This window comes from Melospiza melodia, chromosome 3 (genome assembly GCF_035770615.1).
Source record: "Melospiza melodia melodia isolate bMelMel2 chromosome 3, bMelMel2.pri, whole genome shotgun sequence".
In the NCBI taxonomy this organism is placed as follows: domain Eukaryota; kingdom Metazoa; phylum Chordata; class Aves; order Passeriformes; family Passerellidae; genus Melospiza; species Melospiza melodia.
Window position 1 is genome coordinate 40,982,576 of NC_086196.1, and position 23,706 is coordinate 41,006,281.

Sequence of the window (23,706 nt, forward strand, 5' to 3'; positions counted from 1 at the left end):
ATTTAAGACTGCCAATAATATAATACAAAGTGTGTTTTTCTCATCTAGTGTCTTATGTCCTGTATATCAAAATTCTTATTGAATTAAAAATAATTGCAGAGGGCTATTACATAAGAGCAAAGGAAAATTAAATTAAGATATGAAAGAGAGGGTAATGGGTATGTTCAGAGGTGGGGCAGCAGAGGAAATACAGGCATGCAGATTCCTAATGATCCTTGTACATTATGCTTGGTTTATTGTTGTTGGTTTTTGTTGTGTTTTACAGGTGCTTGCTATACAATGGTTTGCAGATTGGGTGTCCTTGCAGAGGGCTGAGGTTGCCTGGGGATGACACCTTGAATCTGGCTATGTGGGTACCAGGAATTAAGCTAGCCAAATGCCCCATCATTCAGGGATTTGCCTTCAGTGTGTTTGGTACACATTTGCTGTACCTTTTTACAAATCATATTTGCTTGTTAGGATTGCTTTTAGCTGCTGTGCCAGTCAAGCTCTTTAAGCTGCACAAGACTTAAAACTTAGATCCCTTTGAAAAAATTAAGAGCTAAAAGCTCATAGATGCTGTATGATCACAAGCATATGATAAAAATAAATCCATTGAAAGTAGCAGGGAACAGAGCTAATGCTGGAGAATGTGAATATGGCAAATGGAGAGAGCTTTCTGGAGCATCGCAAAGCTTTGTGTGCATTTCTGCCACCCTGGGTCCCTTTCATCTCCCTTGCACCCTGATGTCTGTTGGTATTGTGCACGCTCCTCCAATGCTGGGCTTGCTTTAAACACTGTAAAGCTGAGACCTCCTGCTCACTTCCTGTTTGAGAGATTGGTGTTCAGTTAAAAAGCAGATTTACAATACCTCAAGTGGGGCTTTTTTCCTCTTTGTTTTGAAATTCTTTAGCTTTTGTCGGCTGTATTTGTGTTAAGGAACATGAGTTAAGACTCCATGCACACTATATGTACAGGAAAGAGGAAAGTACATGCACAGGCCAGGAGAGCAGGACATCCCATGTCCAATCTGGCATTTCCACCAAAGGATGCTGGGGTGTTCCACCATGATGGACATGTCCTGATTCTTGCTGTGTCTTGAGTTGTCCATCTGTAAAAGGGGGATACTTCTCTTTGAGAGTGTTATTTTGAGGATCAGTTAATGCTATATGGTCCAATTAAATATGTTTAATATATAAATTTCCCCCCCTGTTTGTTTTAAAAATAACTATTTAAGTACAATTTAAAAGCTCCACCTGCTCATTCAAAAAGCCCAGAATAGTTCATCAATTCATTACTGCTAAAAATAGAATCCATGTCTAATTAGGGCAAAGTTTATCCCTGTGGATTTCTGTGAGCTGTCTTTAATTTCCAGTTTGGCTGCTGGGAATTACTTCATTTGGTGGTTTTGTTGTGCAAGGTGTCCATAAAATTGCTGTTATTTTATGACATGGTGTATATTACCTTCTATCCAGAGGATCTAGAAATTGTACCTAAAGGCTGATGGTATAACTCCTTATCTAGCATACTTACAAAGATTATCTTAATGCCTGAGTAGAGCTGACATGACAATCCTTTGTGATTCCATATTCCCTGAGTTCCCAATAGATGTATCCTATATATTTTTAAAACTCTTATGTGTAATACTCATCAGTATCATTACTGTTCTCAGAGCTCAGGACCATATATGCTTGTCTAATAAAAAGGATAATGTTTTCTTTGGTTGTTTTTGCTTTATAATTTCATTTCTTGTAATCACTGAGTTAGTCACAGTTTTGTGAGTCTGTCAAACTCCTAAAGATCTTTTTGTTTAACAAAACATTTCCAGTATAATGCAATATTGATGGCATTTTCTGTAATTATTCCTAATTATTCAAGCTCTCTGTAATAGAGTCTGAGTGTAAGGAGATGGTTTAACAAAAATGAAATATGCTGATGAAGGTTAATATGCATGTATAACAGCCTGCTCAGAGCAGTCATACTAGCATTACTAATAGTTCAATTTTTAAATGGCATGAAAAAGAATAATAAAGGAAATAAAATGTTACTTTTGGGAAATCTTTCTAGAAATGATAGCTCAAGGCTGAGAAAAATGAACAGCCTCACTTTTTTGTATTTGAAAACATAAAGCTGTGCTACAGCTGCAGTACAATAAGTGAAGATTAATGAGAAGTTTGGTGATAAAATTTTGACTTTATCAAACTTAGAGAGGCTTTTGGTCCATATAGACATAGCATTTTTTAATAGGATTTTTGGGGGGAGATGAAGAGGCAGTGTACACAGTGTCTTTCTCACATGATAATGGTACATTTTGGCAGCTCTTTATGGTTTTACATTTACTAATAGCTGAAACCATAACCATCACCAAATCATTTATCATTTGTGTTACCAAGGTCTTCCCAGCTTCAGGGAAGAACAGATTTATTCTTCAAGTAAAAAACTTATGGGGACATTAATGCCTACCATATGGTAAATATACTTGTGAAACTGGATTTGAGCCATGATCCCATTATTGTGCTTCAGCCTTGCTTCGTGAGCATGCATTGGAAACATGGATAATTGAGTATGTCTGTACTCTGGAGAAGTGCATGGTAAATGTCATGGGGACTCCGGGGCAATATGTTATCCTGTGTCACCTTGCTAAGTGTTTGGGAGCATGGGAGTCTGCTGAACACTGAGCTGTTGGTGTCCCCTGTCTTCTTGCTCTTGTGTTTGTACTGCATGTTACCTGATAATACTGGCTTGGTGTGTAGATCAACACTGAACTTTTATGTCAGATAACATGATTGTGTAGAATAGAAAGACTGCATGCAAACATCAGCCAGTATCCTTTAGAAAATATAATTTGTTAGTGTGATTTTGAGTTACTAAAATTAAAAAAACCAATAAAACCCAAAACAAACAAATAACCCCCCCCCCCATAACTGAAATCCACCTGTATTCTTATGTAAGAAGAGATACTGTTCCTGTCTGCAGGAAAAATAAATGCAAGTTCCAGCATACACTTTTATCAATAGCATCAGAGTGATGCTCTGAAGTTTTGTGCATCACATCTCTGGCGGTGACTCTTCCCAGGACCCTGACAATCACAGGGAATGGAAAGGGTGAGGCAGCAGGCACGGTGGCTAGACGAGCTGGTTGCAGAGGTCCCCTTAGGGAGGCGGTAACAGGGCCTCCTTATGAACTGCTTCACTGACAGCACTCTTGGGGTTTCATTCCGCCCAGGACGACTGTCTAGACATTCATTTATTCTGGCAGACACAAGAGTATCAGCATGGTTGATGAGTGAATTGAGCTCTGCTAATGTTAATCACAGTTTGTCTTTCTCATAGTCTGATGAGTAAATGTACTTGGCTTTGTAAATTTGTATTTGCCTCAAAGGCCTGTTTGCCAGCGTTCAGTGTTTGCCAGTGAGTTTCTGCTATCTGTATGGACAAGGCAGAGGTACCAGCAGCTATTGCCCTTGCTGTTGGCATGTTTTCCCCTTTCCATCCATATTTTTGCAGACACTTGAAATTGTTATCAAAAAGTATAAAATTGCAGGCAGGGCTTGTTTCATCCCTATTTATTAAAGGTATCTGGCACAGTTCGTTATATGACCCGCTTACATCTATTTGCACATTTGCTGAGATTCAGTCATGTGAGATGTGTATGAAAGGCTTTATAGTGAAAATTATTTGCTCAGACTGCTGTGCAAAGTAACCGGACGTTAAATGAAAAAACGCAAACAAACAACCTCCCCCCACCAAAGCAGCCAGTTGTTGGTAAACTCCCTGTGCTTTGGCAGCAGCGGTGAGTCAGCGCTGCAGACAGGCTGTGCTGGCTGTCGCTGTGTGCTGAGCGTGTCTGGAGGCTGGTGCCACGCTGCTGCAGGGCCATGGGCAGCTGCTGTGTGCGCCCTGCTCCCGGCCGCCAGCGCCCAGGCAGCAGGAGATGCGTGTGTGTGTGTCTGGGGAGAGAGGAGATGTGCATCTGTGCTGCTGGTAGTGTTAAACAGTGGGCTTGGCTTGCTTTTTGTTCCTGACTAAAAGTTTATTGTAGCTCCCAAACAAACACTGCACAAAGCCTTTTTTAATATGTGTAAATACTTACATTTTGCTGTTGTGCTTATATATATAGAGCAGCCACTTCCATGAATGGTATAGGCTGCAATCAAAGCATTTATAAAGAACAGTTAAGAAAGCAGACTAAGAATTGTTCTTTGTTGTACTTTACTCGGGGTTTTGATATCTTCCCTTTTTAAAAAACAAATATTCTCCAATGTAATATTTCAAACAACATAAACCTTTAAAAATTGCTGAAGACAGCAGTTCATGCAGTGTGCTCTCTTCATGTGACATCTTCCTTGCTGTCCCAGTCTGGCTGTGCTGTTGCAGCCAATTCAGAAGCCTAGGATGGGCACTCTTCCTGAATCCCAGAGAATAACAGTACAGGAGATTATGGTTGACAATGTTAGCAGCATGGAAACTTGCTTACTATTTAGGAGAGGTGCCATGGACTAGTGACTTGTGAATGAGGTTTAAGAACTGAGAATACCTTGACTTTAATCCCGGTTTTTCCACTGTGTAGGCAGGTTACTAAATCCCTTTGAGACTATGTCTTCATCTTTAAATAGGAATAATAGGTACTCTGTAGAGGCATTGTGAGGATGTATGTATTTATGCAATACTGCAGGCAAGCTGATAACTGCTTATGCTTTGTGTTTAGCATCAATCCAGTTATAGTCTAGTCTAGAGGATACCATTATCTTTTGGTATCAAACATTACAGTTCTAACTTTGAAAGGGAGCTTCTTTAATAAAATCCAGATACTGAAATCATGACAATTTGCCCTTTTTTCTTTAGTCTGTATGGTTTTTTCTGCTTTTGCATTCTAGAAGAAGGTATACGTTCTTGTTCTTGGCAGGTTCCTGCCCAGTTAGGGTTCTGTAGCTGCCAGTGTCACGGCAATTATAGTAACTTAGCTTTAAATAAGCTTCTTGGATGTGGCCATCTGTGTGTGGCGGTAGTACCTGTTGTTCGGAGTGGTGAATAATCGGGGATAAGGCTTAAGAGAAGGCACGGACTGGAGCGGCAGCAGGGCGGGAGTAGGCCGCGGCCTGAGGCCGGTGACGGGGTTTCCCGGCTCTCCGCAGCCGCTGCTTTCCTGCTTTGGCTGCGAGCCGCGGGCGGGAGCAGGGCAGGACAGGGCAGCCAGCGGCTACGGTGGGCTGCTTAAACAGGTGCTTGATTTCTTTTGTTGCTCTTTTCCTTCTTTTTCAAGGACTTACAGAATCCTATTCCAAGCAGTTTTCGGGATATCCGAATAGCTTAGTTTGCCTAAGTGCGAAGGAGGAGAAAATCTTTTCCTCGCCAGCCCTTTGAATGCGTCCGCTCAAGGGTTATAAGCAGGCCACTCCCTTCTGCTGGGAGCTAGCCATTGGGGACAGCGGGGACATCCTTGAGAGCAGCATCTCACAATGATCGCCTATGTGCACTGCCTGCCCGCCGAGCCCATGGTCGGGTGCCTCGGCAGGAGCAAGTGGCAGCCCAGCTGCAACGATGAGGAGGAGGAGGAACTCATCCCGCTGTATTCCGGCAAAATGGGCAACGCTCACACCAAGCTGCCTGGGCGCCTCAAGAAAAAGTTTCTGAGCAAAGACGACAGCTCCTTTTGGCCAAGTAAGATCAGTTCCTGTTCCTTAGCTATTTTGGTCATTTAGTATTACATTGTCATCACTGAAAAAACAACTAAATAAAACAAACATAAACAAGGAAAATACTCTTATTTCTCTTCTGGAGGATGAAGGCGTTGGGAACAATTTTCTTACAAAAGTAATGTATTTGCCCTTCAGGACAGTGCATGTAAATATTGTATCTGATGGGGCTGCTAAGTTGATACAGGATGGTACTGTTTTGTGCATGTGATATGTCTGTGTTTGAGAGGTCTTGAGCACTCGCTTTCAGTTCAATAATGCTCCTTTTCAGCAAAATTATTGTTTTAGATAAGTGGAACTGTTGACCTAGCACTGTAACTGAAAGCTGTAAGAACAATCAGTGGATGAAAAGGCCAGGAAAAATAAGAAAAAGGTCTGACAGACTCAAAAGGTGCTTAAAGGAGTTGATGAGTACTTATTTAAAAAAACAGTCGGCTTTTGAATAACCTTTGGTCTAAGGTTATTTTCTCTCTGAATGTGAGAAGAAAGAATTCCTGAATTGTGATGACTCTCCTTTTTTAATCTGAATAGTTTCAAGTTTCACTGGCAAATACAGATGGGAAATAAGGACAGAAGAGGACAGACAATAGTAATGTTCAGCTGTTTTGTTTTTAGCCTTAATGCCTGCCTTCCCTTCTTTTCTGACCACCTAAGCAAAGGCACCCAGCTGTTTGTGGAATGGTTGTCTATTTCTATGGCAGAAAAGTCTATTTAAGGGTGATGGGGGAGAAATTTCACAAGACAAAGAAAGCTTTTCCTGCAAAAGCCAGCTGGCTGGCTATCTCATGCCAGGTCTTTTGGGGGGGAAAAAAAAGGTACATGAGTATATTTACAACTATATTGATTTTTCTTTTTCTCATTAGTCTCACACTGACTATCTGACAATGGTTCGTTATTACCAGGAATTGAAAAATCCCCATCTTGCCACGTGATGCTAACACTGATTAGCAAAACGACCTGTATTTTGTTTTCTGAATTACCATATTCTCCATTCATTACTAAGCAAGCTTCATTTGATGTCCCCTCCTGTAGGAGGAGCGTGAATTACATGATTGTTTCAGGCCTTTTTCAAGAGCAGGTAATTTTTTATGCTGCATGCAAAGAAGAATCCACGTCTTCTGCTGAATTTTTGTATTTTTGAGCACAGGGTCTATTCTGGTTCATTCAGAGGGAAAATGAAAATTCTTCCTTTCTGTAAAACTATATAGTCACTGTCAGACCCAGGGAAGCCCTGAAGTTAGGGACTAGGAAGCAGCTTCTAGGGATGCTCTTAGGGAGGAGGATATGGCCCTTCTTGCCCCAGACAGGCTGGGGTGTGTGTATGTGTCTTCTGGGGTTTGTCTCTCTTGCTGGATGACAGGTTAGTTCATTCCTACAGAGTTGTGAGCTGACTTTCAGAGCTGGTTCTTGCAGTGCCCTCGGAGGTTGCTCAGAGCATTGTGAGCAACCGCTCTGTTTGAATCTGCTTCTCCAGAGCGTGGAAATGGAATTGAGGAGCATGGGCAAGGAACTCAGAAATCCCTGCTCCCTCACTGCAGCCTCCCTCGTTTTTCTCTTTGAGCTGTCCATAGGGAAAGCTTCCCCTTCTCTCTGTAATGTGCCTGAATTAAAATTATAAAACTTTCCAGAAGATATTTGACAATTGTGTCCATGTGTGTAATTTCACTGATTTATAGTACAACACTTACATAAACAATTGAATTATTTGACTTGTGATCTAACAAAGCTATTTAATGCAGTTTTTGGTCCTTAGCAATGAACTTTCACATGTTTTAGACCAAGTTTATTGTGGTATTCCTTATGTTGAATTTTACTGATATCTGGTATGACCATTTTATTTGTTCTTTCTGAATTCCAGATCCTCACAATTTCAATGAAATTTTTTCATTGAGACAGTGAACGACAAAAATCAGTCACCCTGCTTTCTGGCCTGATTTTTCCCAGAACCTCTGGTGCTTCAATGGTGGTGTCCCAGCACAGTACAAGTGTGTAGATTGTGGGACACCAGCTCTGCCTCACTGGCTCCTTTCTTACTGGTTCCCACTCCATAGGAACAAAAGAATAGCAGAGTAATTAAGCCATCAGTTAAAAGTGTTATGGGTGGGGCAGGTACTATTTCTCTTTGAGTAGGGAGACTGTCACTTTAAACTCTGTTAATGTTTATTTTAAGGAACAAAAGTGTTTAAGAGTGGAAGTGCTTTCTGGGACCAGGTCAAGTGATAACTGCAAAGCACAGCAGGGGATTATTGGCTGGGCTTTATCTCTGTTGATAAAGGCCTCCCTTTGGGGTCCTTATCCAGCATCATGAGAACTGCGCTTGGAGAGCTTTCACAGTGCTAATACACTCCACAGAAAATGCTCCCAGTAGTGTTAGGGTTGTTTGAAAACATAATACAGTTAAATAATTTGAACTTCTTCATGGGCTGGGGGGGCTTCCTCACTGAGGGGATCTCAGTAGTTTGCAGCAGTAGTCCTTGTGCTCCTGCTGCCAAATAATCAATAATCAGAATACTTATGGTGTGATGTAGCAGCCATAATAACCAGGTTACCATTTTAGGGTTTGAAGGTTTTTTAAGCTGTTGCAATTAATTCTGATAAAACTGTTAAATTAGTCATGTTGTGAAGTGAAAGTTCTGCATTACCAGCTCAGCCTTGTTCCAGCATCTGTGATGCTGTTCTTCTGCTGTTCTTTGCTGCCAGAGTGAGTGCAAATAGACAATGTAGGATTAAATTCAGTCAGAGTGCAGCAGTACATCCTTTAGCAGCCTGTCTGCCTGCCAGACAAGCAGTATTACAGTGGTGCTGGGGCTGTCACCGTCACATGTTCATGCACAATTACAAACTCCAGTGGAGCTGAGTGTTTGATAACTGGTTTTCCTGCAACAACGTTAAACTGAGTTACTCCACTGGCCAGGTTTGGCACAAATGTCAGGGGCTTGGTTTAGTATGGTTTAAATGCCTGCTGAACTGAAACGTGAGGCAGTGAGACACTGCTGGCAGTGACTGCTGCTTTGGGAGGCTGTCACCTCCTCCTCGTTACAGCATCACCTGCCTCTTGTAGTTCCCATTGCCACTTGATAGTTTATCAAATTTGCAAAGTTTAAAGGTGTAGTATGCTCTTGCCAGCTTTTTGTGATGATAAAGTTTTGATAAGGAGTTGGGAGTTTTTTCTGTCTTTTACAGATGCAGGAGCCAGTGGCAATATCAGATTACTTTTAATGTTTGTTAAACAAGTAGCTTCAGTTACTGGGATTTTTTTCTCAGTGTTTTGTTGCCTGCTAGCTCATGAAAGAATGCTTTCTTCTTCTTTATTAATATCTGTAAAGCTGAGAATTGTCTGTATGATTTGTATTTTGTGAAAAACATGAAATTTGAAATAATAACTAGGTCTATTTATACATTAATAGGATATTGTGAACCAAGTTGGGTATTTCATTATCCACTGTTAGCTATGCTTTTTTTCCAGGTTTCTCTTCCAATAGCTATGAGATTTAAATTTCCCTATATAAGGGTGTTATACTAAAAAGAAAAAGATGCCAGAATCCTTGCAAACTGGGAGGATTCATTCTTTGCTGTCTCATTTAACAGTGTGAAACAAAGGCTGAATTGCTTTCCATCTCTGCAAATTCTGGGCTGTGTGGAGCACTGAGCAAGCCTTTGTGGCCTTTCGTGCCCTAAGTGACACAAGGACTCAGTCTCTGTGGTGAATGGCTGGGACAGCTACTTACAGAGCCTCGTGCAAGTGACCGGCCACCCTGATTCCCAGTTTTATCTGCTGCATCCAGCTCATACCATAACAGCTGACATAGTGGATTACACCAGAAAAAGCCAGGAACTGGTTTGTTTTGAAAAGAAAAAGTAAATTTGATGTAATTTTTATTACATGTCTAATGAATGGGGGAATTCCCCTCTCCCTCCTTCCTTTTCTGTATGTGTTTTTAATGTCTTGTCTTATGGCTGAGATTTTTTGGAGGTTTTGTTCGTTTGGCTGAAACAAACCACGGTAATGTTGCAAAGCAGGGGAACTTCTCCATTTGGACAAAATTACTTCAGGTCTTGGATAAATAACAGCTCTTCTAGTGTGTGTTTCTATATGAGTATTGCATTTCTTGCCCACATTCTCTGCATGTTCCATAGAAAACAAGCCTCCCTGCCTGTCCTCTTCTGGATGGGCCATGGAGGTCCACTTGGTCTCCTGTGCCTTTTCATGCTCAAAAGCAAGAGTGCTGTGGATGAAGGGAGGGAGGAAGAACAACTTGGAATATGATGGTTCAAAAGATGTTAATGTTGGGTTGTTGTAAAACACTCAAGTGAATCACTAACGTGAATATGAAGGTCTTCCTGAGTTTCCTGGCTGAAAGAAAACACTTGACTAGCCTGACTGCTCACTGTTAGGTGTGAACCTGAGCTTGCTGTTGCAAGGAGGTGCTGGTGGTGGACATTTCATTCCTCTCTGTCTGTGAGCAGTGAAGAAGCTGTCTGTGGTACTCAGGAACACAAGGAAGAGGCACTGGGGTTTTGGTATGGAGCTCATTAACACCCCTCAAGAGCATCTGGAGGAGTGTGAAAAAATAGAGAGCTCAGAGACATATTTTGGGTAGTGTTTTTTATGACTGGGGCAAGGGAGCATTTGCTGTAGTTAAGGAGGTAGAGCAACATAAATGCAAATTCACATGTGAAACAAGTAAGATTGGAAAGCCCATAGCTGGGGATAGTGGTTAATGGTACACTGAGTAGGTTCTTCAGTGCTAAATTTGATGAAAGCTTCTGGGGTTTATGGATGCTGGGTACAATATGTTTCCAGGTCTTACTGCAAGTTGCTTGTGAAGTCAGTAAATGGTTTTGAGTGCTGTAAGAAAATCAGATCAGATTATTGTGGAAACATGGTAAGGAGAATGTGAAACCCCACAGAAAGGGCATCCTTTAAAGGAAATGGTTATTAAAAGTCTGATAGATTACAACAGATTTTTAGCCCTCTGTTGTTTCCCTGCCCTAATCCAATAACCCATCATTGGCAAATGCCTGTGTTGCTTGATTTTCAAGATTTTCAAACCTCTGCTTAGTTATCAGCTCTGCTTTTTTCACCTGTCCAGAGCCACGTGCTCCATCCTATGGGCTGTGATAGTTAAAAGGGACTCATTCTCTGAAATACATCACTTCTGTCCTCTGCTCTCAGTTGCCTGTGCAAACATCTCCGAGGGAAAGCAGACTTGCACTTTGCTGGCATTGGAGCTGGTAGCATATAAATCTGTTTTATTCATACCTTGTAGTGTTAATAAAAAAAGACACATCTAAAATAATGCCAAATGCCAATAGGCTTAGTGACATTTAAGCATGAGCGATGCTGTCAGTCCATCCGCAAACAAAAGCGTTACGTCTTAATTTGTCTAATTACACTCTAACATGCAGGCCAGCTGCTGCTGTGAACAAAAGCAGTTGATCACACCATTTTATTAATTGCATATTAATTGCCACATTCATGTTAACCATATGGGAGACAGTGGAGTAGAGTGAAGGCTACTTACTGATGGAAAAGAGAAAATGAACTGGGAGAGTAGTGTCTGCAGGGGACAAATCTTAGAATGACAGAGTGCCTGGAGCTTGTTGATGTGATCTGATTTTTACAAATATCTGGGGTTTTTTTCACCCATCTAAATTACTGTATTTAAAAGTGAGAGGGATTTGAGTAGAAAGGATTGCGTCTTGCATGGTGACTGCATATTTGTGAAAATGCTGCTGTGCAAGTTGGTATTGAATTTGTTTGGTAATTTGCAGAAGGCAGGCCTGCTGGCACGTGGCTGCCTGCCTTTGTCTGCCTGCTGTGCTGATGGATGCACCTGCACTGACTGGAATCACTTCTCATAGGAGCAAGGCTGGAAGATCCAAGAGGAGTACAAAACTTGCTAGGTTTTATATTTTATGCAATTTTTCTTCAAGTATGTAGTCTTTTTAGATAATGGTAGTAAGTTTTGAATAGAACTGGATTTCGTAGAATGAAAAATAAAAACCTTGGCATGGGTGGATTAACCTACAGCAAATAGCAAGTGGCCTGGCCCACTGCATTTATCTGGCATCAGATTACCTAGTAGGATACTTAATGATATTTAATTTATCTTCTTGAAAGTGAGACTTGAGAAAAATACCCTCAATTTCTTTTTTTTTTTTCCCCTCTTTTTGCTGTGTGAAGGCAGCAGCCCCTCTCAGCAGATGCCCAGCAGTTCTGTCGGGCAGCAGGTGCAGGCTGGAGTAGCCATGAAGTGATTTCTGTCCTGTCACCCCCAGACTGACATTATCACGGTCTGCAGAGCATCTCCTTCAGCAGGGCTGTGGGGTTGCTGTCTCCTGCCTCCGAGCAGCACTGTCCTGCGGGCGAGTACATGCAGTAGGGACAAATTATATGACACATGCAGAGAAAGCTTGCTGGACTGAAACCTAAAAAAAGTCCTCAAGGTCTGCCTTGAGTTAATTTCTCTGCTGTCCCCTTCATTTCTCTTCATAAAGGAAAGACCCATGTTAGAATTTGTAAGACAGAGGAGCAGCAGATTTGGTAGGAGGAAGGCCCAAGGGCAACTCTGCTTTCTTAGAAAAGAAGTAAGGAGATAATGGCAGATCAAATAGAAATATGTCTCCTGTGAAATAAAGTGCACAACTGGACCTGGAATCCACAGTAACTTAGAGAACTCAGTCTTGTGAGTCAATTAAATATTTTTGCTTGGCTTTTCTAAAATGAGTATTTCAATGTTAAAGGTTTAGTCCCCCCTCATTGCCAACAGATGGCATTTTGCTTGCATTTCCTCAGAAGAGCTAGGATGGAGAGAGATTGGCTGGTTAAAAGGAAAGGGAGAGGGTCAGAGCCTTTGTTTTAATTGACATATTGTTCCAAAAAAACCTCCCTAGAAAGCATTTTTCAGACTGTATTGGAAGGCACAAAAGGAGACACAAGGAGTCGCACAGTTAAGGAATTGCTAATAAGCAGTTGAGAGGTAGATTGGGATCTGATCTGTTCTAAGAACATGCAGTGCAAACCAACAATAATGGTGACATTCTTATGTTTAAGCAGAAATTGAGGCAGAGGGGTTGTTGTGGGTTTTTTTTAATAAGAAAAATAGAAAAACACTTTAGGTGGCTCATTGCAATTATGTCTCAATTGGTGCTGTAATACAGGGCAGTATGGAATCTGGATTATAGAGATAAAGCATGATTGGAAAGGCGCAGCTTGAATTTTGGATTGCAAGCAGTGCCTGCCATTACAGCAGTTACAGAAACAGTGCCTGATGTGTGACATGACCAGTTCTGACTTGGAGTCATTGGAAGAGAATAAATGTGAAACCCCACGATGCCAGCTCTCCGGTCCCAGCATAAGGGTGCTTAATCAGCCTCCCCGGGTCTTCTCCACTCGGGCAGGCAGGCTGGGGCCTGGCCATTACTAATTTAAAGGCTGAATTCCCCAGTGCTCTGCTTGTGGCTGTTAGGCTGCAGCTCCTGGCATGTGCTTGGAAACTCTAGCTCAGTGTACTGGGGACTGACTGGATTACCAGCTGAGCACAAACTGGTGTTGCTGGAGAAGATACAAAATCTTGTAAATGCCATGGTTGAAAGACAAGTTATCTGTGATGTCTTTTCTGTGGCAGTGCTCAGCTAGCTGCTCTGTGAGGGGTCAGTGGCCATGTGCTGCTCATCCCAAAGGTCTCATCCCCTGTGTGACTGATTTCTGATTTGAGCCACAGTGACTATGGGGCAGCTTTTCCTGCTCTGGTTTAATGCTGTCGTTTGTTCATTGTCCTTTTTGTGGTTTGACAAGGAATTTAAGAACAGTGAAGTTACCAACCCATACAAGGGTTGCAGAGCACATTTGTCATTGCTCAAAGGCATCAAGAGAAGTTTATAAAACCATTTCTGTGTGGTTTTGTGATGTATTCCAGGAAGGGCTAATTGAACTTGGAGCTGGGTAGCATCTTCCGAATAGGTTTGGCACACCTCATGAATGATCCCTCAAAATTGTTCTTGGTGTCTTTTAACCTGGCCCTCCTTCTGTTTGTGAGACACGATGCTATTGCCACAAACACGATGCTATGGCTAGACCAGGAACAGTGGGCTGCTGTTTGGGGGGAGCAAGCAGGTCCCCAAGCAGATGCTGGTGGCAGTGTTAGGGTAAATAATTAATAACATCAAGGGAAAAGACACTCCTTTATGTCCAGTAGTTGAAGGTGAGCAGTTTTTTTTTTCCTGTGTACGATGCTAACCTTTTCCTGATAGGTTTGATTAATCCAAAGAGAAGAAAGATGCTAATTACCCTGATTTTAAAAGGAGCATTTTCAATGCCTTATAAGAATGCAGTGTTTTCATTTATTGCTTCCTGGAGCTGGGTGTGGGCTCTGTACAGAATATTAGACGTTGTGGATTGTGTCAGGTACTTTTAATGGCTGTAGTTTCAAGTATGTTCTTCAAACCAGCCATAATTGAAAAACAAAGATGTAAATTGAGTTCTGGTGTGCATCAGCTTAGAGAATTCCTTGCAGGGTGGCAAAGCAGGGATATCCTGTTAAGTGGTGCTTTTGTGTATGGTGAATTGGGATTGAAGCTTTTTAATGCTGCATCAAAGCATCCTAAATGGGTGCCAAAGTCAAGACTACTTGTGTCATTATCCATCAGGATGGGAAAAAGGAATTGCCTTTTCATGCACATTGAATTCCAATTTTGGGAAAATACTGCTGTGGTTTTATTGACTGGTTTTCCTGAAGATTTACTCACATTGACCATGATCTCCTCTCTCCTTTACGTTTAAATGGAATCTTCTGCTCCAAGGGTCTAATACTAATACTAACAGTATTAGTCCTTTCGTTTGGTTTTATTAAGGACTTCTCATAAGAAGATGCTGACCACACAAATACAATTTTAAAAATAATTTTTGAAATCTTTTGGTGTTTGATCACATCTGAGGTCCATATGCCCATGGTCAGCCAAAGACAATCTCTGGAGATTCTGTGGTACAGATTTTGGTGCAGTTGTTTCTTTACACGTTGCTGAATCCAGCAGTAATTATTATTAGCTCACTGTTACAGGAACTCCATCCCTTACGTTAGTATGGAGACTTATTTCAGGGCAGCTTGTGTCTTTAATTGGAACACACCTGGGTTTTTAGATTTTTGTCAGAAATCTTAGGGCTTTAGGAGCAATAGCAAATGTCTATTTATTAGTTGTGAGCTTTTACTTTTACTCATCATTTTAGTATTGTGTTGTGCAGATAACATTTTTGAAAGTTTCTAATTAACAAAACTTTTTTTCAAGTTGCTGTGGAAGGCAGTAAATGAGTGCTTGATGCATGATTTTAGCATGAGCAGTTGTATGATTCTGTGCAGGTTGGTATTTTCCAAGGAGCTTAACTTTTCTCATTTATAGGTTGTAATAGTTCTTAGGAAAGTAGAGAATGTACAGGCCTAATTTTAAGACAGTGTGCCTCCAAGCTTAAATGGGACCCATCCAGAATTTATTGAGAGTCAGCAGAAAGCCAAAAAAAGGGAAGAATTTGTAACCCTCTATACTAAAGGGATAATCCATGTATAAATAAAAGCATGCCAAAGAGCAGTGTTGGGCAGGGAGGCCAAGATAGGCTACAAAAATTCTTTCTTGTGACCTTTAAATAAGTGGAATGAGTGGGGAGTATGTCCCCTTCAGAAAACCCATAAGGAGAATGCAGACTGAGATTAGTTGGAGATGTCTGTTGGATATTAGTGTGGATGCCCAAGAACACAGCTGCCAAAGATGGAATTACTGGGAGATTGTTTGGGACAGAAGTTCAGAAATGGAATTTTTGCTGTCTGGTTTTGTTGGTTTTGCTCCTTGTCCTATAGGATGATTCGAATGAGAAGACTTGCAAGCTTCTCTGCCTGGTATTTTTTCCATCACTAAATCAGAAGATAATTATTTTCACTGTTATGCATTATTAGGGCAGGTAAGAGTCAGGATTTTGTAGACTAATTTACTTGCCCCAGCCAGTTTTGATCAGTTCTTTAGGATAAGCCATAGTACAGGTGGATTTGGTATTTAAATTGAGAATATGTCCTGGTAACATCCTGAAAGCGTATTATTCCCTGGGGAATGAGAGAAGTTCTCATCAAGTTGCCTTAACTGGGGCCATAGGAAAAAGGTTTGTGCCCTGCAATTTAAAACAAAACAAAATTCCACATGCACAAAACGTTTTCTGTTCTCTTGAGTGCCATTACTGTGTGGGGAGATGCTCCAACCAAAAGAAACTGCTGCTTTGTCTGCGGCAGCCCTGCCCAAATGCTGCCTTTTCTCTCTGCCGATGTGTTTGCATGATAGAGGATCCTGTGGAAAGATGTTTTGAATTGTTAAAGGAATGAATTAGCTTTATTGTGCTGTGACCTAAATAGGATCATCAGATCAATCAGTCTGCTGCTTTTCTGTCCTCTCTGGCTTAGGTTGTGTTGCTTCTCCTTCTCATCTTGCTCCCTCTTCCCTGTGTCCCCGCCGGGCAGCCCCTTTCCCAGAGCCTGCAGGCATAATCCTTTATGATCTTGGATAAAGGAGGGCACAGCCGGGTACCCTTTTCCAGCAATATCTGCTCCCTAATAGCCTGCACAGGCCTAGGCTCAGCCCTGGCTCCCCTGCCCCTGCACTGGGGCACGCGTCCTTCTTGGTGTGCTGTTGTGGTGGCTTTAGGATAAAATAATTTTTCTTCTTTGTTCCTGTTCCCTGTGCATTTTTCTCCTCCTCTTCCTCCTGATAGCAGGTTTAATGGATTGTAATTTCCCAGTAGCCGGGGCAGGATCGCGCTTCCCCAGGGCTGAGGTTGCCTTGAAAGGGGCCATTGTGAGCGAGGGGAGCCGAGACTGGAGGGCCGTGAATGCGGTGCCGCCTGGGACGGCCTTTGTGGAGGGAGCACTTTTGTTCTCCTGAAAGATGCCGGGAGAGGGCCAGCCGGGATGGCATCTCAGGGAGGGAGAAACCCGTTCTGACCATATTACTGACTCCTGTGCTCTGCAAGGAGTCCATTTAGGCACCAGCAAATGGTTAACAGCATGGGTGAAGGTGGCCAGAACAGGCACAAAGCTTGGGTGTGAGTTTTGAAAATACCTGAGGCATTTGGCCTTTCTGCTGTTTCTTCATGACAGAAGTCTCACTTAGAAGTGAAAGTGCACATTTCAAAGCTGGGTGGTCTTGGTCTGAGGCAGGCAGGAGCTTTGTGGCCCGCAGGAAGGAGTTTAATAGCCCTCCTCAGTTTCAGGCTTGCCCCGCAGATGCCTGGGTGCTCTGTGCGGCCTGGGGAGGGGGTGTCCATAGCTGCCCCCCTCTGGACGCCGCAGCTGCTCAGAGTGGGTGGCTGGCGGCGGCAGGGAGCAATCCCGAGCATGTCCTACCCAGACACATTCCTGCAGACCTGCTGGAACAACTGCCCCTCAACAGCTTCTTCCCTGCGAGCTGCTGTAGGATGGCACAGCGGAAACTTATTTACAGCGACCGAGTGACGTGTCTGTAAAAGCAAAGGCATCGATTTAATTGTTTTGAGTACATCTGCTTGCCAGCGTTTCCACTTTCCCTTTTGTGCATTGAACAGAGACTCACTGGAAGAGCTCTCACAATGCAGTTAGTACCCAGCTCAGTTGCACAGTTTTACTGTTTCTTTCCTCTTAAAATGTCATAAATGCTACAGAGTTGTTTAATGGAGGATTTTTCCATTGTCCAGATAAAGTTGCTGAGGCCTGCAATGTGAAGTTTAGGTTTTGAGATGATGGTACATTTTAGTAGTTTGATGCATCATTCCCTTAGTGAACTTGGTATATCATGTGTTGGGCTTACCTCTTCTTCATGAAAATAAAGTGATAAAATTTGTTTTCATTTGTGGGAGGGAGCTGGAAAGCATTACTTTAGCTACTCTTATGTTTTATTTGGGTTTTTTAAACTTAAGTACTTCCTAAATTTTGTACTGCACTTATATGCCTGGGCTGGTGATTAGGAAGAGAATGCTGATTCTCAGTGATTCCAGTGTCCCTGTGGACAGCTGCCCCTGGGGCTGCTGCCCCGCAGCTGCTCTGGCTATGGTTACGAAGACTCAAGAATGTCACTTTTCAACATTTGCCTTTTTAGAAAGCTTCAGCTTTTTCAGTGGATTTTGTGCACTGGTGCTAAGGTTCGGGGCACTGGGTTGTGAATGGGGGCTAGACACAAGAGCCCCTCTCCCCCAGGGGCTGGCTGGAAATATTTCTGTGGAAGCTGAATATTTCCAAATTGTTTCACTGGCGCCGACCTTTTATGCTGCTGTGAATGTGGAGGGGTGGCTGTCCCAGATGGCTGTCGTGGAGCAGGTCAGCTGGAAAGCCCCTCTAAAGAGGGGATGGAGCAGGGAGGGCAGTGAAGGAATGGCTACAGCAGCGTTTCAGGCATGCCACATGCAAGCAGCCACTCCTCTTCTGCATGTATGTGGCCTCTACTAGAAAATTAGAATCAGTTTAACCACTCAGGGATTAAAAACTATTATAGTTGGACTAAAAAAAGCATTTTGCTAATGAGTTCATTGCACAGTTGTGATTTTGAGGATGTTGTTTGACACTGCAACTTGTGCCTCTCAGTTTCTTTGCTCTAGTCCCTGACTTTTTAGGAAGATTCTTCTGAGCCAGACTTTGTGACCAGTCCCATCCAATGTGAAGTGAAAATTAACATTTACTGAACATGTTCTCCATATTTTCTGTGTTCCTTGTGATACTCCTGATTGCTGTGTATTTCTGTGATTCTTATGTGGCAGTGATTGTGATCCTTGCTTCTAAGGATGTGCTAACTCAGGCAGTGGGTTAATATTAACTTGTCCAAGGTGGAGTAGCAAGTGTGTCACAGAGCAAGGTCTCTCCAGTCTCCTACTTGTCTCTGAGTCATTTGCATGTAAAGAACTGATATCAGTGTGCACACCTACTGCTCATGTTGGGTTTATCTATCTTTAACAAGCTTTTAAATTTTATTCTGTCAAGTTAATTTTAGGAGGGGTTTTTTGTTCTTGTTGTTTGGTGGGGATTCTTGTGAGTTTGTCTGCTGGATTGGCAGTGTTTGAGGCTGAAGTCCTTTATTTGTTTGCGTAGTGGCTACAATATAAAATTTCTCAAATTGCCCCATCTTTTCCTTCTCTTTTCAGTGTAGGGAAGCTAAGTGCAGAGGAGTGCAGGCCTTTCATGCTTTGAGTTCTCAGAGAATTGCTATTAGATGAGAGTTTCTTGAGAAATGAAAAGCCTTTACGAAAAGCTGGGTTGAGACAATGTGATGAATTCTATGGAAGTCAGTGGGTTTGTCTCAGGTGGAGAAGAGGTTTTGTTTGTTGTTGGACTAGTGCAGAGTCTCGGAGGTGCAGATAGGAGTAGCCAGAGGGTGTTTTCTTTGGGATAGTCCCTCATGATAGCCATTTTTGATGTCTGACCTCTTTAACAGCATGACCTGAGGGTAGGTGGAAGCAAGGTCGGGGTGGGGAGGGGGATGAAAGGCAGACATCAATTAAGGTATTGTTTGTTGCTGGGTTTGAATGTCTGCCTCCGTGCTGAGATCTGGGGCAGAGGACAGTGGTCAAGTGCTTGTTCTAAGGCAGGAGAGATGCTCCAGGGTGGGTTGAGGACCCAGTAACAAAAAGCACACTGCACTTGGCACACATTGTAGCCCGGAGTGAAATGAAAAGGATTCCAAGCCGCCCAAAGTACCCAGGATCATGTTGATGATTCACAGTGGCTTGGCCATGAAAAGATAACAAAGTCTTGCTTCCGAGGGCTTTATGGAACCTCTGAGATTCCATAAAGACCTTTGGAAGAGACTGTCTCACTTCAGCAGCCCAGACTCCATCATTTTATGTTTGAAACTCTCCCTGTGCTCTGCTTCCTACGTGCTAAGGAACTGGCACATGTAGGAAGAGGCACTTCCTTCATCCTAAAAAAGATCGACACCACGCTGGAAAAGGACTCACCATCTCCTTGGTTTTCCTTCAGATGGCAATGTAGCTGGAGTTAGAAATGGAATCACTCTGAATTCACTTTCAGTGTGTGTCCAGCAAGCATGCATTTATGGTTTGTGGATGGCAAATGTCCTACAGGGGTATTACTGTATATTTATTTCAAGACCAGCACTAAATAGTTACCTTGTTATCAGAGTTCCATACCAGAGTCATTTTTTGTGTACAGTACTTGATGGAAATCAATGCAAAAAGCAGAGATGCCTTCCCTGCCATTGCTACCATGGCACCATGGTCTTCTGTCCCTTTGGCAGAGCTGAGCCAGTCAAAATGCCTCTTGGACCAGCAGCTGCTGGAGAGACCTGCTGCTCATGGTAGTTTTGATGTCAAGCCCATGTTGCAGTTGCAAAATCTCTGGATTTGGAAAATCCTGATAAAATGTTGATAGTACTGTGTTCAGACAGTGATGAACTGATTTCATTTACAGTCTGTTCTTCGCTGGGTCTCAACTGTTTGGTGAAACTAAGGAGTTCCTGTGGAGCATCTGCTTTTTACATGCTGTGCTCCAGAGGCTGGAGCCTGCTGCAGCTTTGGGGTCAGCCTGAGCCCCCCGCTGCTGGCATTTCTCTTTTTCCTGAGGAAAAAAATCCTTTTCATTGTTAACTCGAGGGGGTTTCCTAAGCTTGCTTTGTGAGGGAGGGCTTGCTTCTTGAGCCTGAACATTGTGCGAAGGGCATGCCCTGCTGAGCACATTCATTTGGTGCTTAGAATTTTCTCTTTAACATCTGCAAAATTGTAGTTCATTCCTAGGAAGGATGGCTGTGGACCTCTCTACAGATGCATTTTTTTAAGACATGAGGATAAAATGCTCATCTCAAAAAGCTGGGCTGTTTCATCTCCGTGCACAAGTTTCGTTTGATGAATAACAGAATCTCTATTAGCCAGAAATAACTCGATTTTGTTTTCCATGTATCTGGTCTGAGATGACGCTAATAAGAATAAATTGGGAGTGCAACTGACTAAAATTCAATATGTAAAATGAGCGTGCTGATGTCTCAGGCAATGGCAGTGGCTGCGGGGGAGCAGTGGGACTGGAAAGGGAGGCAGTGCAGAGCCGGGGCTGCGTGTTGCAGCCAGCTAAGGCGCAGCTCTGGATCCTTAATACAGTGGGAGCAAGAGGGTGAAAATAAAAAAGGAGTGGTGGGGGGAGATGGGGGGAAGGATGGGAGCGGTGGGAAAGCTGAGCATCCTGATTTGCACGAAAATGCAGCACTCATTTGCAACTGGAAGGAGGCCGGGGCCGCCGGGGAGGTGCGGCGGGAGGGGCGGGGGCAGGGGCCGGGAAGGTGCCGGGAGCTCCCGCTGCTCCGGCGGCACAGCCGGCTGGGGACGTGGGGCGGAGAGCAGGCACCTGCCGGCTCGGGACTTCCTGGAGCAGCCTGCCTTGGAGAGCGCAGGAAAGGAGGGGAACAAGAGAGGAGTAACTGCTGTGGACAGCAAGCAAACCTTTTTCGTCCTGCGCCAAGGAGAATAACAGCTGGGGTGCTTTTTTCTCCTGATCTGTTTGTTGGAAGTGGCTGTTTCCAGCGCACATCCGAGGAGGAGAAACTCAGGCTAAAGAATTGTAAATTATTTCGTCTGCCAGAAAGATCTAGACATATTTAAAGTGATTCCAGGACAAAAAAAAAAAAGAGGCAGAGGGGAGAAACGTGGAGAAGAGAAATTTGGTGTGCAGAGTTTGAACAGGTTCAAGTCTGGCAATCACCTTTCTGCAACTCCTCCTTTCTATGGGATTTCAACTTCAGGATAGCAGTTCAGCACCTTGAAAATGGTGGTTTTCATCAACACAAAGCTTAAATCTCTCATGAAACTTTTCAAGAGAAAAAGTAAGTATAGTTCTGTGTGCTCCCCGTGCTTTCAGGAGGCAGCCCAGTTCTGAAGGAAAGCGCGGGTCCCGGCGGCTTCACTTCTCCTTCCTGCAGCCTCCTTTTAAGCTTTTCTCACTCTTTTAATCCTTTATCGTTGTGGAGTGAATGGAGGCAGCCTTGTGAGGGTCTTTGGGACCTCTGCTTTGGGACACAGTGGCTTTGGAAGTGCTTTGTCACGGTGACACTGAAGGAGCCAAAGTTCTCGGTGTGCAATGGGCAGCTCGGTGACAAGGCAGGGTGTGCCGGTGTGTCCTGGTGTCCCCATGGTTTGTCAGACATCTGTCTCTGCTTGTGCAGCTATCGGCTTGTATCACTGAGGTATCTGTGTAAAGTTTGTTCTGAGCCAGGGTTTGTCTTTAAAGATGTTCTGGTTTCAGGGTGGCTTTTAAAATCATGTTGATCTTCCTTTAAGTCATGAAGGACAGACAAATCACACTAGAGAGAGAGGCTGGCAAATGTGCACACCACTTCTCTTGACTAGTTTTGATGACCATTATCGATCTGACGAGCAGTAAACCTTAATTTTGCTGCGGCGGGGCTGCAGCCAGACAGCGGGTTTGGCGGCAGGTGTTTCCCTCCTCCTCTTCCTCCTCCAGCCTTACCCACTCCCCACCCGCCGGTTCAGCCAGGGAATGGCGTGGGCGTCTTTCACTGACTTTAAGTGTCGCGTTTTCTGTTAGATGGGGGTGATTGATGCTCTAACCAGGTAGGTGATGACTTCTCCGTTTTTTGTAGTTTAGGTTTCACCCTGGTGAACAAGAACGGGGAGAGTGGGCACGGGCTGAATGTGTATCTGCCTTGTTCCAATCAGTATGTCTTGGGAGAAGGGGGTGGGATGCAGGACCAGGACACAGACATGAGGATACCCATTTTCAGACATTTCGAGGTCTGAAACTAAGAGGGGAAGCAGTTAAGAACCTCCCCCTCCACCTCAAGTCCTTTTAGGAAAGAACAGGCATTGAGCGTTAGGCTGTAGCTGTTTTGAAGTGAGAGGCATAGCTTATTTTCCTTATGAATCCCAGTTGTTTCCATCTGAAATGATCTCAGCAGATGCACAGTAATGTTAAGGAAAGGGTAATTTTTCAGATGACAGGAGGCTGTTGCATCCTTAGTGCTTCTCAGTTTTACATGCCACCTCTGCTACCGCAAGGGCATCAGACAAACCACAGAGTGACGCCCCAGGCAGTGCAGCAGCAAAGGGGGCATAGGGGAGATGCAGAGCTCACAGCCAGGCTGGGGGCAATGGAGCTGTGGCAGCAGGGCAGGTGCTTGGAAGGCAGCACATCTGTAGTGGCTTTTTCTGCTTTGGAGAGCTAAAAAGCAAGGATGTGCAGCATGCTGACTGAAGGCCAAAAGGTGCCTGGGGGATCATAAAATATGACCCTCACCTGCCCTTTTTCTGTTTACAGCAGGGTAGAGGGATAAGGCTATTCAACTGCTTAAGTTTTTATTGATGATAAACTTGAAACAAAATGCAGTGGCTCTCTCTTGGGAAGCATAAATGATAAATAAATCTTGGCAGTGTGTGCTTTGGCTGTTTCATTGCTAGATTTTCTGACCTTGAACAAGGTCTGTGTTTTATTTTCACGTTTGTATTGAGTGCAAAGAGGTGGCCAGAGATAGCCCTCTTCGGTGCTGTTGTGCTCTGAGCTGTATTTGTCCACAGAGTTGCTTTTGTTTATATCTGCTTTCCACTCAGGACAAAGGAACATAGCAAATTTATTTGCTTCATTGGAATCTTGTTTCTGGTGTGAGGAAGCAGGAGGTCAGACAAGGTTGTTTCCCAATAAAAATGAACCTGTTGTCATCTTTCATGAAGGCTGTCATATTCCCAGGGGCACCTTCGAGCCAAGCTATTCTGCACTGCACAGCACCTGCCATGATCAGGGAGTGGAAAACTGATTCCTTTTTGAAGAGTGGGAGCTAGAGGGGGGGAAAACAGAGTTTCAAGTTTAGAGTGAATAAAACAGCAAGTATAAAAAGGGGAAGAGCAAATGGTGTTTCCTATGGAACTGATTTTTAGACTAGAAATTTAAAGAGGGGCTTTTTAACTGTCATGGAAGTGAAGTTCTAAGGAGTGTTTTGATGGCTCTGTGGTGGCAAACAACACTTCTTTCATTTTTAGATGACATGGGGCAAACTTACATATGGGATTTTGTGA

The 23,706-nt window shown here is 43.3% G+C and overlaps 1 protein-coding gene and 1 long non-coding RNA gene across 9 annotated transcripts in view; both read left to right on the forward strand.

The window, feature by feature from the left end:
* Window positions 1-23,706, forward strand: part of NHSL1 (NHS like 1) — a 174,389-nt gene that overhangs the window by 100,401 nt on the left and 50,282 nt on the right. The window contains exon 1 of one of the 8 annotated variants that reach the window (XM_063151453.1): window positions 21,000-21,503. The exons of the other annotated variants lie outside the window; for them this stretch is intronic. Within the exon in view, the coding sequence (XP_063007523.1) occupies window positions 21,446-21,503 (58 nt within the window). The 5' untranslated portion in view covers window positions 21,000-21,445. Of the gene's footprint in view, window positions 1-20,999; window positions 21,504-23,706 lie in introns of those variants that run through there. 8 annotated transcript variants of the gene reach the window in all.
* LOC134415720 (uncharacterized) lies at window positions 5,532-9,596 on the forward strand. The gene is made up of 2 exons (XR_010027108.1): window positions 5,532-5,640; window positions 9,264-9,596. It is a non-coding gene; the product is annotated as an uncharacterized LOC134415720 (long non-coding RNA).